This window comes from Aspergillus chevalieri, chromosome 5 (genome assembly GCF_016861735.1).
Source record: "Aspergillus chevalieri M1 DNA, chromosome 5, nearly complete sequence".
NCBI classification, from domain to species: Eukaryota; Fungi; Ascomycota; class Eurotiomycetes; order Eurotiales; family Aspergillaceae; genus Aspergillus; species Aspergillus chevalieri.
The window spans coordinates 2,645,650-2,660,740 of record NC_057366.1 but is presented as its reverse complement, the minus strand read 5'-3'; the positions used below and the strand labels follow the sequence as shown (position 1 = coordinate 2,660,740).

The 15,091-nt window shown below is 50.2% G+C and overlaps 6 protein-coding genes and 1 non-coding gene across 7 annotated transcripts; 3 read left to right on the top strand and 4 right to left on the bottom strand.

The window, feature by feature from the left end:
- Positions 1–1,194: 1,194 nt before the first annotated feature.
- Positions 1,195–1,491, top strand: ACHE_50947A (uncharacterized protein; the record flags this gene model as incomplete). The annotated part of the gene is made up of 2 exons (XM_043280720.1): positions 1,195–1,203; positions 1,270–1,491. 2 exons carry the CDS (start codon positions 1,195–1,197, stop codon positions 1,489–1,491), a joined length of 231 nt encoding a protein of 76 aa, XP_043138271.1.
- A 991-nt stretch (positions 1,492–2,482) lies between these two features.
- ACHE_50946A (uncharacterized protein) lies at positions 2,483–3,111 on the top strand (the record flags this gene model as incomplete). The annotated part of the gene is made up of 2 exons (XM_043280718.1): positions 2,483–2,891; positions 2,948–3,111. 2 exons carry the CDS (start codon positions 2,483–2,485, stop codon positions 3,109–3,111), a joined length of 573 nt encoding a protein of 190 aa, XP_043138270.1.
- Positions 3,112–4,732: 1,621 nt separating this feature from the next.
- Positions 4,733–6,683, bottom strand: ACHE_50945S (crinkler effector domain-containing protein; the record flags this gene model as incomplete). The annotated part of the gene is made up of 4 exons (XM_043280717.1): positions 4,733–5,006; positions 5,056–5,363; positions 5,466–6,127; positions 6,266–6,683. The coding sequence occupies 4 exons, from the start codon at positions 6,681–6,683 to the stop codon at positions 4,733–4,735; spliced, it is 1,662 nt and encodes a 553-aa protein (XP_043138269.1).
- Positions 6,684–7,796: 1,113 nt separating this feature from the next.
- Positions 7,797–10,534, top strand: ACHE_50944A (SH3 domain protein; the record flags this gene model as incomplete). The annotated part of the gene is made up of 2 exons (XM_043280716.1): positions 7,797–7,859; positions 7,928–10,534. The coding sequence occupies 2 exons, from the start codon at positions 7,797–7,799 to the stop codon at positions 10,532–10,534; spliced, it is 2,670 nt and encodes an 889-aa protein (XP_043138268.1).
- Positions 10,535–10,834: 300 nt separating this feature from the next.
- ACHE_50943S (annexin) lies at positions 10,835–12,246 on the bottom strand (the record flags this gene model as incomplete). The annotated part of the gene is made up of 2 exons (XM_043280715.1): positions 10,835–12,165; positions 12,216–12,246. 2 exons carry the CDS (start codon positions 12,244–12,246, stop codon positions 10,835–10,837), a joined length of 1,362 nt encoding a protein of 453 aa, XP_043138267.1.
- Positions 12,247–12,664: 418 nt separating this feature from the next.
- ACHE_50942S (EXPERA domain-containing protein) lies at positions 12,665–13,399 on the bottom strand (the record flags this gene model as incomplete). Its single annotated transcript, XM_043280714.1, has 1 exon — positions 12,665–13,399. The coding sequence occupies one exon, from the start codon at positions 13,397–13,399 to the stop codon at positions 12,665–12,667; it is 735 nt and encodes a 244-aa protein (XP_043138266.1).
- A 279-nt stretch (positions 13,400–13,678) lies between these two features.
- ACHE_t50014S lies at positions 13,679–13,765 on the bottom strand. Its single transcript has one exon. It is a non-coding gene; the product is annotated as a tRNA-Val (tRNA).
- Between the last annotated feature and the right edge of the window lie 1,326 nt (positions 13,766–15,091).

Sequence of the window (15,091 nt, the reverse complement as noted above, 5' to 3'; positions counted from 1 at the left end):
TAGCACGAGATCCAGCCTCTCGCGGGCGATGAGTGTCCCATTGGCTCAAGCAGAACATGGTCGCGTTTCACAACCCTGGAAATATGGCAGTCCCGCAGTAACTCACGCGAAATCTGCGAGACAACCGCAGGAAGAGGGATGGAGAGGCGCTTTTGATCGTCCTGAACCTAGAGGTCGAACCACGCAGGGCCATGCGGTGTTTGTTTGTCTCTGGCGAGGAACCGCTTCAGAGCGAAGGCTGAGTGCAGCAGCAGAAAAGAAACTAAATTGGAGTGATTGCGATTGGGCGTTCTGTTACTACGTGAGCTGTGCATCCTCGTGTCTTCAATCGTCACACGTAGTAAAGCCTACTAGGGGCTTTAGGCAGGTACTAGAAGCTTGCAGGACTGGCTCTTTTCTTTCTGCGAGAAGCCTTGATATTTTATACCTCGCTCTAGCCATTTCAGACTCTGATACTCCTTCACTCTCAATTGATCTTGCAAGTTACAGCTCTACCAAGATGGACCGCTTCACCTCTACTCGCGGCTTCATAGACCAGCCCGACCTCTACCAACCCCATTCCAGCTCCAGCTCCTCCAGAACCCCCGAGACTTCCCCTTCTGTGCTCGACGCCTCATCCGACTCCAGCTCCAGCAGTCCAGAGACAATGATGCCTTATCAGCACCCATGGGATGTTGAGTCTATAGACGGACTGCCCCGGCTCATGGGAAATGGCAATGGGTCAGAGTGGTGATATCGACGTCTACCAGCTGGAAAAGGCATATCGCCAGAGGCCTCGTTATCGTTATAAAAATAGTCTCGGTCTCAGTCTCATCCTTTTGGACTGTCGCAGTCGCCCTCTACGACGACGACGAACAGTGCTGCTCCTGGTGTGCAGGTGCAGTACCATGCGCTCCCGCTCAGCGTGGTGAGTCCTCTTGCCAAGGTTGAGATAGACTGTGATCCTGTGCCGCCAGCGAATTCTAATTCCAATCCGACCCCGAATCCGAGATCGAACTCGAATTCGAACGGGGACGGGCCAGAAGATAACAATGCGGACCCGCCGTACTCATAACTCATCTACGAAGCTCTGCTGGCTGGGCCGGGGAAGAGACTACCCCTTCAAGGCATCTATCTATGGTTCGAGAAGAACACAGCCAAGGGGAAGGATCGGGGCTCAAAGGGGTGGCAGAATAGCATCCGACACAATCTTCCATGAATGCAGTAAGACTAAGACATCTTCACAAAAATTCTGTTCAATGGCTGGATGGATGCTGACCTGTCATGCAGGGGTTCGAAGCCGTCCGCGAAGAGCCCACCGCAGGAAAGAAGCCTGTCAAGTATTGGCGCCTGACAGAAGAGGCCGTCACCAACAGCATCCAATCTACAACGCGCTACCGGAAACAGACGAATTACAAGAAGTGGGTGGCGTCGGATTCGCTGCACCGCAGCGTCAGCGGTCAGGAGCTATGGGGGGGGGGGGGAAGGCGACGAGGTTCACTGCGCTTGTAGTTAGGGGGAAGCCACCCCAGATTTCGGAAATGCTCAAGTCTGGTCCGAGTCTCCTCACACAAGATAGGATCGGTCCAGTACTGGTGCTTGTTGGGGTTCGCAGGAGGAAGAGGAGGTGGCGTCATTGAGACGAACAGATATAATATGAATAAAGGAAAAGGGAGTTCTGAAGGCAGTGCTCGCAACAGTTGATGCTGGGTTGGGAAGGAGAGTTCGTCGAGAGGCGTGACGAGAGACGGAGAGATGGCCAGAAAAAGGCGACAAGGGGAAGAGAAAAAGTGACATTTTATACAGTCGCCCAGGGAAGCCCCTAGGGATCAGAGAGCAGCTGTATTTGGCAGCGAGAGATGCCATTTTCGGCGGCGATTTGACCATGAGTCGAAGAGGTTCGCAGGGTAAGCCAACAGCACGGGGTGCGGTACTACAAAGAAAAACGGGCTTGGCCGGTGCAGAATAGTGGCCAGACCACGTGTGTGAATTGTTAAAGCAGCAACAGGTTGCTGGAACGCCGTGTGGAAATGACGCCGTAAACAGCTTCACTGGCGGTCATTTTCAGCGTCGATTTCACAGATACTCACATTCTAGTCGTAAGAAAAGGGCTAAATCATCGCATGATGGTTTTTCCTCTTATGATATCATCACTCGGAGCAGGGTAAGAAACTTGCCAAAACTAGTTTACGTTTGCATCATGAAGGTATCCCTGGTAGACAGTAAGACTCTTTATGCTATTCTATTATCAGAAAATGTGGGATGACCTGTTTTTGATGAGGTCATTGATTATTTCCATGTCGCTGGTCGAATATATATAGAAGCAACAACCGAAGGCGCTTTAGCGCAATAAGCAAGTGACATACCACTAGAAAGTCGGACTACACCTACAAAAAAAGGTATAATCTACTACAATTATATGCTCGGGCCTTCGGAGCCCACTACCATATTTTCCTAGGCGAAGCTAACATTTCCCCAAACTAGCTATCTTACTACCGCAGAGATGACCTCCCATGACGAGGGGATTCAAGCCCAGAGTTCCGACCAGACAGAGACCCCGCAGAGCAATCACACCCAGAATAACAGCGAGGAGATCAAAGAGACACAAGCAAACAAGCACGAGAGCCAAAGCGCCCAACGCAAGAGCCAGGGACGCGACTATGAACAGGAAAACAACAATGGGAAAGATAAAGTGAAGAAGCAGGAAGAGAGCAATGATGAGCATGACAACAACAAAGGAAAGGAAGGGTCTGAGAAGGAAGGTTCACAGCAGCAATCCGGAGAAGGCAAATCAGGCAATGGCAACGGCAATGGCGGATCCAAGCACCCCAAAGTGAGCAAAGAGGCACTTGAAGGTCCCCAGTCACCAGCCCCAACAACGAAATATGACTTTGAGGCAGAGGCAAGGAACGGTACGTGCTGCTGGTCTATTTTCATTACGAGTCTCCATCAGGCTAACAGATATCAGATGGTTCCGGTAAAAAAACCGGTAAAGATGAAGCTGGCAAACCCAAGGATTCGAAGAACCAATCCCCAGGCTCAGATGACAAGAAAGACAAGTCTTCCGAGCACAAGCATGGCGGGACATTGGGACATATAAAAGACAAAATGCATGAACATCTTGGGCGGTAGTTCTGGGGCAAGGGGAGATTGTTGATTCGTTTCTAGTATTCAGCCACACGGTTCCAATGCATTAGACCTTCTTATTTCTAGCACTCTTTCAATATAATTTGCTTTCTGGATATAAATAGATGCTGTTCATTCTTTGCCTCTTTGTAACTAGTTAGTTAACTGACTAACTAGTTAAGTTAACTAAGTTAACTAAGATAATTCACAAGCGAGTGGGCCACACAAGCAGGTAGGCCTGGACATTGTCCTTGGGTATACCCAAGTTTTGTTGAAATTGATTCGATCCTGCAACCAGGTATTATTATTATTATTATTATTCATACACGTACAAAACAATCGGCAATTTAGATAGTCCACCTCCGAGCTATGGATTCCGACAGATATCTATCTGCGCCAACGCCGATCCTGTTGCAGCTCTTCGAGCTGCGTCTTGTCTATGAACCTGTAGATAGCCTGACCTGTAGCTTAACCTGTTCGTCAATTCTTACTATATTCCTGTACCCGACCCAGCACCCTGAAAATCTCCACTGATACAGCTGCCCAGTGAACGTGTGCTCAGTAAAAGGCCAAGGACTGATGCCACAGAGGACCAGGAGCCATCAACTGAACTAGATAATGAGAATAATGAAGATGAAACCCCTCTGCCTGACAACAGCAACCTGCATGGCCAAAATAATACTCGGAGGCGAACATCAGGGCGGGTTCCAAAGCGTCTGAGGCGAGATGAGGATCAGTTTGTGCATAAGCCTTGAGAATAGTAGAATTGAAAACTTGAAAGCTCTCATATAATTCTCTACTATGATTACTTACTCTGACCTCTCTGCCTGAACTGTAAATCAATTACATGAAAATACAGACAAAATCTGCATAAAATATGCATATCACAGGATTTCCTACATCTGCACTGTTTGTGGAACCTGAGGTTAGATTCCAAAACCCCTGGAATCGGATCGCGACCCTAAGATCTTGGAACCTGAACCTGAATCTTGGCGGTTCCGAGTTGAATCGAACCTGACGAGTCGCGACTCCTTACGAGGTCTATGTACGCCAAGATGAGCTGAGTTCATCAGCCGCACAAGCTGAGGCCACCAGCTACGTTCCGTCCTAACATAAGGCGAGAATATCAGCCCTGAAGAGGAGAGAGAAGAAGAAGCCACAGGGTAAGACAAAGGAAATCAGACGAATTCATCTGATTGCTTGATAGTCAAGAAGTTGGCTACAGCTAAAAAAGATATCACAATGAAAGACAGATGCAAGGAAACAGTGTAATAGCCATATCATCCATGCTGATTCTCAGCCACGTAGATGCACGGACATCATAAGAATTTTCTGATGGTTATACAACTGCAATTCAGAATAATCATTGACAAACACAGCATGCCACAGTCTAGACTCAGAGTACTCTATCAAGTTGTCAGTGGGATGAAATCATGGATACTGAATTGAACACTGAGAACACACCTTTGGTCGGTAAAGAAGTCGCACAGTCGATTATGATCCAATCCTCGACCATATTCTCCTTCAGCCAGGGATGATATTTGCCACCCTCCTTGAATCGAGAGATATGTTCATCAACTTTATCATGATTTCTCAATAATTCAATTGCCCATTTCTTTTCTGGGATTTAGAAATCCACTCGACCGTCCTTGGTCCTTGACCATTCACTGGATATCGGCACACCTCGCCCTGCTACATGGGTGAATCCCCTGTAGAATTCATCCTGGTACTGAGCTTCCACAGGTCTGGGTTGTGACGCACTTGAAATTTTTTTGCCCTCAGCTGAACGCCTCAGGATCCTGATAGAGAATTTGCTGAGAATTTCTTTGCATAATTTCAGTAGGGAGTCAAATCTGGCAGGCAGGGGCTTTGACATTGTGCCAATCCAATGTTCGATGTATCTAAGATGGTCAGGTCAGAACAACAATAGGGGCATATGAGAATAATTACTTTTCATGTAAGCGCGATGGCAAAGCTGCAATATCATCACCATCCAGAGCTACCCTGTGAATCCAACCATTCTGATAGCAGAACCTGATGTCTGCATCATTGAGATCAAATGGAACACTTCCTTCCTCTGTAATTTTGTTCAATATGTTTGAAATCTTGCTTGTGCACCTCTCTATACGAGGAAAAGAGCGATTAACTGACTCTCTACTAAGCTTGTCAAAGACTGTGGCAGTGTCCTCCAGGAACCAGATGACATGATCTTCTGTCAAGGTTCTAAGATGTCTATGCTTGATGTCATGGCGGTAGTTCTAAAACTGTTATCTTCTTGACTCAGATAAAGCTTCTCACCAGACCTCATTATTGGTGGGTGGGAGGAACATCAAAATAAAAAAAAATAATTTGGCACATACCTGGAAAATTACATTGACTAGGGATTCAACCGCTCCTGGATGACCACCTGATAGCACAAATATGTAGTCCAGGGCACCTTCATCAAAACTGAACTTTTGCTTATAGAGATACTTAATCAATCGTGAAACAACATCCTTGAACTCTTCTTTGCTGTAAAATAAGCCTATAGATGGTGAGCCTGGCTGGCTTTGTGGTGTCAATGAGATGCGTTGTTTGTTGACAAGGGTAACTGGAGTGAAGAATGTTTGATCTGGGCCTGCTGATGGACTGCCATAGGAGCAGAAAAGACATAGTCGAAAATTATATCCAAGAAAAGATGACTGTCTCTTTTTGAGGATTGTGTTCCAAAGTGCACTGTCATTGTAGGTCATCTGTGCCTCATCCACAAGAATCACAGTGTTTGATGTCAAAACCCAAGAGAGATCCTGTTCTGATTGTGATGAAGTTGTGGTGGGAGCATCCTGTACTTCTTCATTCCATTTCTCAACAAGCTTGACAAGACTTTCCCAAGGATTTTTGTGATTGAGTTTCTCCCATTCCTTGATCAAGGAAACCCTTCTTCCCCTGTTGTGATAGTGGTGCCTCAGAAGTTCAGAGAGATATGTTTTCCCACTGGCTGGAGTTCCGCGCACATGGACTATGTTCACTTCATCCAGAATGGCTGCAAGTTCTATCACTGTACGCTCTCAAGGACATATGTGTGGATCCTCTGTGATGGGCCGTTCCAGAGATAAATTCACTATCATATATAAATGTTAATTATAAGTATGAAAAGATCATTAAGAATGGATATTCTCACCACCTTGTGATTCAGAGCGCTTCCGTTTCTGTGTAGTGGTATCTCCGCTCACAACAACAACAATATCCACATCTGGATCCTTGCTTTCAGGGAAGAGTGGGTTGAACGTGATCATTCGGCGTGAGCGTAGGAATTCACCATTTTTCACATCAAACTCCTCTTCATAATTGAGTTGCACAACAGGGCTGTAGAGCTTGAGCTCACTGTAGTCAGTTAGAGTATCTTCAAAGCGTGCTGGTAAACGATCCCAGATCTTCTTTTTGAGAGTGTCAATATCATCTTGGTCTGCAGCACACTCTATAGGAAATGACTGCTGAAGATCATGGGATAAAGTGCACCATAACTTGCGAGTACGTGGTCGAGACATTGTCAAAGATTGGATTGGGTTGAGCACCCAGCTGGTGATGGCGGCAGCCATTGAAAGATAAGAACTAGAAGTGCACCTGCCTGATGAGAACAAGGAGTGCACCTGGCACCTGCCTAATGAGAACTAGAAATGCGCCTGCCTGACAAACAATACTGTAAGAAGAGGGGTTGGCAACGGCCTACACACACGGGCAGGCGATACGTGTCAGTTTTCCATCCAAGACTATTCCAAGCCAGGTCAGGAAATAAAATTTGCAGAGAATAGGATGTAATGAGATGAGAGATGATCATTAGAGATGGATGGTACGGAAGACCTACGGAATATACTACCACCGCCGCCGTTGCCGCCAAGTGAAGCGGGTAGCTCAGGTTCGGGAATCAGGAGCCGATAATCTGACTGCACGAGGCTATATGGCGTACAGAAGATGGAGAGTATATTATACGCCGAAAGGAGTAATATCGAAGTCTATGGTAACCACACGTAGAACAAGTGCTTGAGTGCTTGACTATCTAAATACGTGTAAACATTGACCTATATAAAGATCGCCTGGTCTCGGTAATCGGGCCTACTATTTGTCCAATAGATCCTCATCAGTGAGCAGCCTAAAAGCAGCGCGAGGCGGCGCTATCCCTGATACAGTAGACGCCATACCGCAAAGGGCAATGGTATTCCCGTCGACGGCAGGCGGTAGGGCTCGGCAGAAGGATGGTTCAATGGGAGCCGTTTCTGGCGCCCTGCTAACCGTCACAACTTATACTTCCTAAAGATTTTGTAGCCTTTTGTAGTCATAGGCGCTCGAATATTGAAAATTACAGAAAAATACAGCGGTAATTTATATCACTTGGGAGAAATATTAATCTGAAGAAGCTTTCTACTCAGAATATATAATTTTAGTACCATAATACGCTATATTTGAATTTTAGGCTCTGTATATATTTCGTTGCTGAGATATTGAGGTTATAAAAAGTGCCATTTTATATGGAATACAGAGCCGCGCAGCTCGGTGGGATGCGCAGCTCGGTAGTTGGTTACGTTAACGTCGATTTCTATATGCTTACTCATCCATTCGCCGTTTCAGTTCTGCCCGCCACCAATGCTACGTCCATGGTTCTTGACATAGCTCGTCCTAGCCTCAACCACGGTTCATGACCTCTCGAATGCCTCATGTCGGGTGAAGCACGCGCAGGCCCCGGTTTGGGGGACCTCGAAAACGAACTCACTTGCTCGGTATGTGCCCACAATCTACGGAGTAGTTCCCGGGAATCACAGCGATCGCTAACCCCCGCTTGGTCCAGATCTGTACGGAACTGCTGTACCAACCTCTCACTCTCCTCGACTGTCTTCACACCTTCTGTGGCTCATGTTTGAAAGAATGGTTCTTCGTCCAAGGTACCCGACGCCGGTCGTCCAGATCCGCCCCAAAATTCACCTGTCCGTCTTGTCGCGCCGCCGTTCGTGAAACTCGACCCAACGCCACTGTGACTACGCTGCTGGATATTGTTCTGGCGTCGAATCCGAGCCAGGCGAAGTCTACGCAAGAAAAAGAGGAAATTGCGCAGAAGTATAAACCGGGAGATTCGGTGTTCCCCAGGGATGATACGGGGGAGGAGGATGAGGAGGATGGGCGGGTGCTGGATGAGGTGCGGCAGCTGAGTCTTCAGGAAGGTCGGTCGCGGACGAGAGAGCAGCGCCATCGAGCACCACATTCATCGAGAGCTCGCCGTGCAGAGCGTTCGGATCACGATTCGCGAAGAGATGATGGTCGTTCCCGCCGGCGACGAGACGATGATCGGTCGACTCGGCGACAGGCTCATGAGCGCGCTGCTCGACAGACCGAAGAAGTAGCAGAGCAATCGAGACGGATTGAGCACCAATCTAGTCTGAGGTCTCTCCTGAGTCTCTCGGATGCTGAGACTATGGAGGAGGAGATTCTGCGACAGATCCTGGAGGAGGGATTGCTGGACGATATTGATCTGGATCATCTTGGGCCCGGGCAGGAAGAGGAGTTGAGCGAGCGAATCGCAGACGCATATCGTCGGAGACACAGACTACGCTCTCGCTCACGGCAACGACAAGAGACGAGGGGAGCATCGCATTCATCTGACCGTCCTCGTGCTAGATCGCATTCAATGCAACGGCCTACGACTGGACCGCCACCACGCGACACCTCGAGAGGCCCTCCGGTGTCTAGACCGTATCTGCTTGACCCACTTGTGACTCGTCCAGGGCCATCAACCCACCAGAGACATACATCTGAGCAAGGGAGCGGCCGCCGGAGGACGTCACTCAGTCCTGCCCACCCAGCATCCTCGTCCGAGGTGAATTTACGACCAACTACAAGGTCTTCCAGTGACATGACTTCCGAGCGTCCGCGTGCACCTCAAGCGGCTACTAGGACGCCAGAACCGTCGACAAGGAGAAGACGCGCAACTGAGTCTGGACGGGATTCACCGCACGTGTGGACTCAAGGGACCAGAGAACGCGGTTCTTCAGTGGCCCGGTTGACGAACTCACCTACGGTTGCGTCTCCATTGTCGAATGTTCCGCAGACACCTGTCCATTCCACTATATCTGTGGTTGATGGGTCAGTGAGCCACAGTCGCCCCAGAGCACGCTCGCGATCGAATGCTGCCCCACCCTCTTACGTTGAACCTTCGATTATCTGTAACGGATGCGGGAAACCGGACATCCAGTATGAACTTCACAAAACATGCACTAAGTGCAATGACGGAGACTACCACCTCTGTCTCCGTTGCTATCGCACAGGACGAGGCTGTCAAAACTGGGCCGGTTTTGGTCTATCAGCCAACACCAGTTTCGAGCGGATCCTCGCCATGTCCAACAACGAAGCAATCGCGGAACATGAAACTCCCCACATCTTCACATCTTCCAAATACAAACAACCTGCAAGACCACGTCGAGCTACAAATAACGATGATAGACAAATAATTAGCGACGATCCTGCGCGAAGATTACAAACCGGCCTTTTCTGCGACATCTGTAGCTCAGAAGCCAACGACACATTCTGGAAATGCGACGAATGCAACGAAGGCGACTGGGGCTTCTGCAATACCTGCGTCAACCAAGGAAAATGCTGCACCCACGCCCTTCTACCAATATGTCGCATCTCGTCATCTAGCGATGAAACCCCAACCGAAACCTTCAAAATTCTCTCCTTTGCCACAAACTGCGATATCTGCACACACCCCATCCCCGCCTCCACAACCCGCTTCCACTGCCTCGTCTGCAACGACGGCGACTACGACATCTGCACAAACTGCTACCTGAAACTCGGCGTGACGGGGAAAATCAGTAAAGAAAATGGCCACAATGGCTGGCGAAGGTGTGTCAAGGGCCATCGGATGGTTGTGGTAGGCTTTGAAGAGCACGAGGAGGGACAGAGGAGGGTTGTCGTGAGGAATCTTGTTGGCGGACGGGCGTTGAAAGATGAACATGTCAATTATCAGGCGACGGCTTCGTCAGTCTCTTCGGCACATGCATCTGCCACCACTGCTCCCACTGCTGGTACCACCACACCAACCCCCGAAGTCGGGACCGGTGACTGGAGCTGGAAAGAAGGCGCCGAACGCCGCAAAAAAGCCTCTCGCACACGGACACCATGGACAAACCCCAACGCCTCCGAACCAGCGCTCCCATCCCCATCCACACCCGTTCAATCCAGCACCCGCCGCTTCCCACCTGACGGTGGCGTGGGCGTCATCGCACAAGCGCTGTGGAGCTGGTACCCCGAGGACGGCGTTCAAGATGAACTGATGTTTCCGCGGGGCGCAGAGATCACGGAAGGGGAGAATATTAATGATGATTGGTTTTGGGGGTGTTATGCGGGGGCGACGGGGTTGTTTCCGGGGTCGCATGTTAGGGTTCTGGGGGAGGTTGTTTAGTCGCATAATATTATGAGGAAAGGATTGGTTGGTCGATATTCCAGTTGTGTTTTGTGCTTGCATACCCCGTATGGATGATGAGTTATGATTATTTTTTATTTTATATGAAATGATATGATGTGAAATGAGGCTTCAGTGGAATGGAAAAATAGTGATTATTCTTCATAATAACCGTAACTGCCATGGTATCACGAAGACAAAGACAAAACCGACCCATAAAATATACAACAATGAGAAGATGACAATAGCCACAAGAACCACCGAATAATAAAATAGCCGGAAGGAAGAAGCGCAAGGCGTCTACTCAACCAAAGCAACCATCAACCTTCCATAATCCCCACTCGTCTCCCCGCGCACTCTAGCAGCCAACTCGGTCTTATACTTATGCCGATAAGCCCCCTTGACCTGCTCCAAATGCGCCTTATTCCAATGCACCCGCACAGCCCGCACAACCAACTTCTCGTCCTTCGTCCCCATGCCCTTCATGCAATCCTCAAGAAGGACCGCGTCCCGCATAGCAGGATCCAGCGCGGTCTGCAGCATATGCAGCAGCGCATCCTTCATGTGTCCCGAGAACTGGCTCTCGATGTGCTTCTCGAGAGTGGTGTGGTAGCGGTCCATGAAGGCGTGGTTGATCGCGCGGATTTCATTGTCCGAGGACCGCGCGAAAATGCCGCAGACTTCATCGACGTTGTTGACCATGCGCGCGGCGGTGGCGTTGTGGATGGCCTTGGCTTCGTCCTGCATGAGCTGCGGGTTGATCGGGGTAGATTCCTCGTGGCGGTTTGCGCGGAGGACGTTGGCGAAGAGCGTCGCTGTCTTGAACGACAAGTCACCCTCTACATCCTTCTGCAGGGAGCGGCGGTAGGTGCATTCGTAGGCGGTTTTGATGGCGTTGAGGTCTGCGTTTGAGCGGCCGAGAAGGACGTCGTTGAGGACCCATTCTTTCGTGCCGATGCCGTCGACTGCTTCGCGGACGAGTGTCACGTCGTGCATGAGCGGGCCGTCGATGATGGCGAGGAGGCCCTGGCGGAGATAGCTGCCTGTCTCAGACTTGACGTCTTTGTATAGATCACGCTTGATGTGCGAGGAGTATGTGGAGCGGACAGCGGCGGATTGTAGGGGGTCGAGCTTCGCGAGGACTTGGATAAGTGTCTTTTCGTCGGTCCCGAAGCCCTTCATTGCTTTGCGCAGGAGGTCGGCTTGCTGTCTGTAGTCGCCGGGGGCTAGCTGGCCTGGGGTGTAGCCGAGAGAGGGCATCGCGGGAGGGCCGTGGGGCATTGGGGAGGGTGCGAAATGGTTTGGGCCGGCTGGGGCGGGTGGTGCGCCGTAGGGACCTGGAGCTGGTCCTGGTCCGCCATGCTGAGGGTATCCAGGGCCGCCATACGGAGGCTGTGGCGAGGGCGCGTGGAAGCCGGGACCTGGGGGGTAGGGTGCTTGTGGTGGTGCGCCGTAGCCGCCCTGGGGAGGTGGATGACCGTACTGACCCTGCGGTGCGGGATGGCCGTATGGGCCCTGCGGCGGGGGATAGTAGCCTTGCGGAGGGGGACTGCTGAAACCCGCTTGTTGCTGGGGATAGGGGGGTTGACCGGGGTAGCCTTGTGGGGGAGGATGGCCGTATGGGGGGTATTCTGGCATTGTTAGTGACTCTCATTTCCTTATAGGTTGGTGACGGACTCACGGTTAGGAGGAGGGTACGGGTTGTAAGACATTATGAATAGTAAGTATGCAATTGGCGTTAAGCAGTACAGTAGGATAAAGTGAGGTGCCGTTGAATTGAAAGAGTGGGAGGCGATCTTTATATCAATGAACCGCCCCGCGATCTTCCGTCATCGCCATGCCGAAATTTGGTTCAGTGGCGCAGTAAGGCACATTTTCCATTCTGGCTGATTGCGAGGCTTACCATTTACTGAACGAGTACGAATCGCATTAGACAGCAAGATTATCCTGGTAAGAAAATACATGGTTCATTCGTCATTACCCTGGTCGCATTGTACGTAGATATCGCGGAATGGCTAATAGGGCTCATTCTCACGACAATATGCCCATTCAACGCAAGACACGTCCTCCTCATGTTACCCCAATCATGTCCAAGTTACATCCAAGTATCCGTATCTCGTTATCCATCATTTACTGGCTTTTGCGCTCGTCACTCCCCTCAGCCGTCACGAACGCACCGTGAAGCTCCTTAGCAGACTCCCACAAAATCCAAACCGGAATCCACACCCACAGCGTGTTAAAGAAGAACAGATAAAACCACAAATAAACCGCATTCCCAGTCTCCAACTGCGAGCTCCCCGTAAGCCACTCCGGCGCAAACGTCATCCATCCCCCATACAACTCAGCAGTCGCCAACGCTGGCGCAACAAGCCACAGCTTCGCCTTGGCCGCACCACGCGCCGAAACCGTGGCTCGGCTACTCGACGACTTCCACAGCAAATAACAAATGTAAATAGCGGCCGGTCCGCCGAGGAAAACCGTCAGAAGCTCCAGCGCAACCACATTAGCGTCCGCGGTCGCCCAGCGGAAATCTGCCTTTGCATATTCCTGCCACAGGCGCGCACTGGGGCCCGTGCCATACGCAGCGCCGTAGACGCGGTCCTTCTGGCCGAGGAAGAAGGGTTCACGGTTGAGGGCGGCGGGGACGGAGACGTAGCTGGTGAAGCATTCGTAGAGGAAGGAGCCTTCGACGAAGAGGTGGGTGAGGGCATCGTAGGCGTGCCAGAAGAAGAGGAAGCGGTTGCGCTTCTGGGTGGAGGGGATCAAGGCCGTGCTGAAGAAGTAGGCAATTGGCATCATGGACAGTGCGAATGCCGTGCACAGGCATGTTGGGAGGTCGAGCGTGAAGGGGACGTTGGATTCCATGGTGATTGTCACTCCGTGTACCCGGGAGTTGTGGTAGATAGGGGCACCTATTGTCTGCGATGGTTTGCGAAAGACGAAGAAATGCGATCTTGGACAGGTGGAGGATACACTTCAGCCCCTGACGTGGCAGCCTGAGGCAGAAGCGGTTTACGGTTTACTCGGACTGAATCTTGGTTTCGACTGCGTTTTCCCTTGTTGTACGGATCTAAATATCGCTTCAATTCGGTCTCCTATTTCACTCTGGAATGCAAATTTTTTTTTAAAGAAAAAAAAAAGAAATAGTCACGCCCGGGATCGAACCGGGAACCATCTCGGATCAAAGTTCAGATTGTGAACGAGATATCATAACCATTAGACCACGTGACTGCTTTTGTTGGGGAACATTGCCTTCAATGCTCTATTACTATAATTCGGGAATTGCACATACCCTCGACAGCATTCATATCCATCTCGTGATATACTCTGTACACTCGATCTATTTCCGCAGAACAGCCTTATAGAGTGATGTAATAGACCACTTCTTCGTCTGCTGATTATTCGAAGAATTCCCGAACAAGCGGGGAGCAGCAGTCTGATATCATCATTCATTCATTGCATTGCTGTTTGAAATATTTTGCACTATTGACTCTGCTGATACTCAAAGTCACTTATGAAGCTAATTGCCAACACCGGCTGATCCAGATCCCACCCTCTGCCATTATTCGTTATCCACTCGGGAATATATACCCCTCATGCCTGTTGCTGCACTGACTCGACACAAGGCACCATCCTCCCCGGGTGATCGGAGTCATGGATCCCCGATGGCATTCATTACAAAATGCATCCTGATCGGGAGGAATGATATTCGTCAGATCGAGCCCCGTTCGATCGCCTGTTCGTTATTGAGATGCCTTCCAAGTCACCCGGGCACCAACGCGTGCGCCTTGCACGTGCAGGTCTCATGACTAGATCGGGCGCTGGCTGGGGATACTGTTTCGCCTATATTACATCTGGCATATCCTGCTCCAGGATCTCGTCATGTCTCTAGAGCGGCACTTTGCATCTGTTATCCGTTTCGGGTTTGGTTTCAGTTTAGCTTCATCATGATTGCGGGTTACCGAGAGACATTTCGGGAGATTTTGGTTCTGGCTTGGTGAACGGAGGATTGTTCTAATCGTTCTCTTGCCCTGGTTATTTCCTCGCATAGAATTTTGAATCTCGATACCCTGATATGCCTCACTTCCACCACAAACGCCGCCATACTTGGCCCTATTGTGGCTCACCAGCGAATTCGACTCCTCGGTACTATACCCCCATTTTCCAAGGTCCAGTCTCAGTCCCAGTCCCAGTCGCTGTACCAACACCAGTAGCATCACAAGCTCCTCATGCGCCTCTAAACTACCACCAATTCGCAGTCCCCCTGGGCACCACAGACCTCAACGACCAAGATGATGCTGCATCCGCGGGGATCATCCGTCCTAGACATTCATTCGCACAGCGGTTTTGGTTCACCCCCAAGGGACCTATACCTGTAACCAACGCGACTACCAATACCGATACTACGAGCGCTTCGCCCTCACGGCAAGTCGCACGACCACCTCTAGACAAAGCGCGATCGCTTTTCGTTATCCCTACGACGAGTACAGTCAGAACTTCTACCGGAGGGAATACTATGATGGTCCCCTATGCGCTACCGTCACTACCGCTTACAGT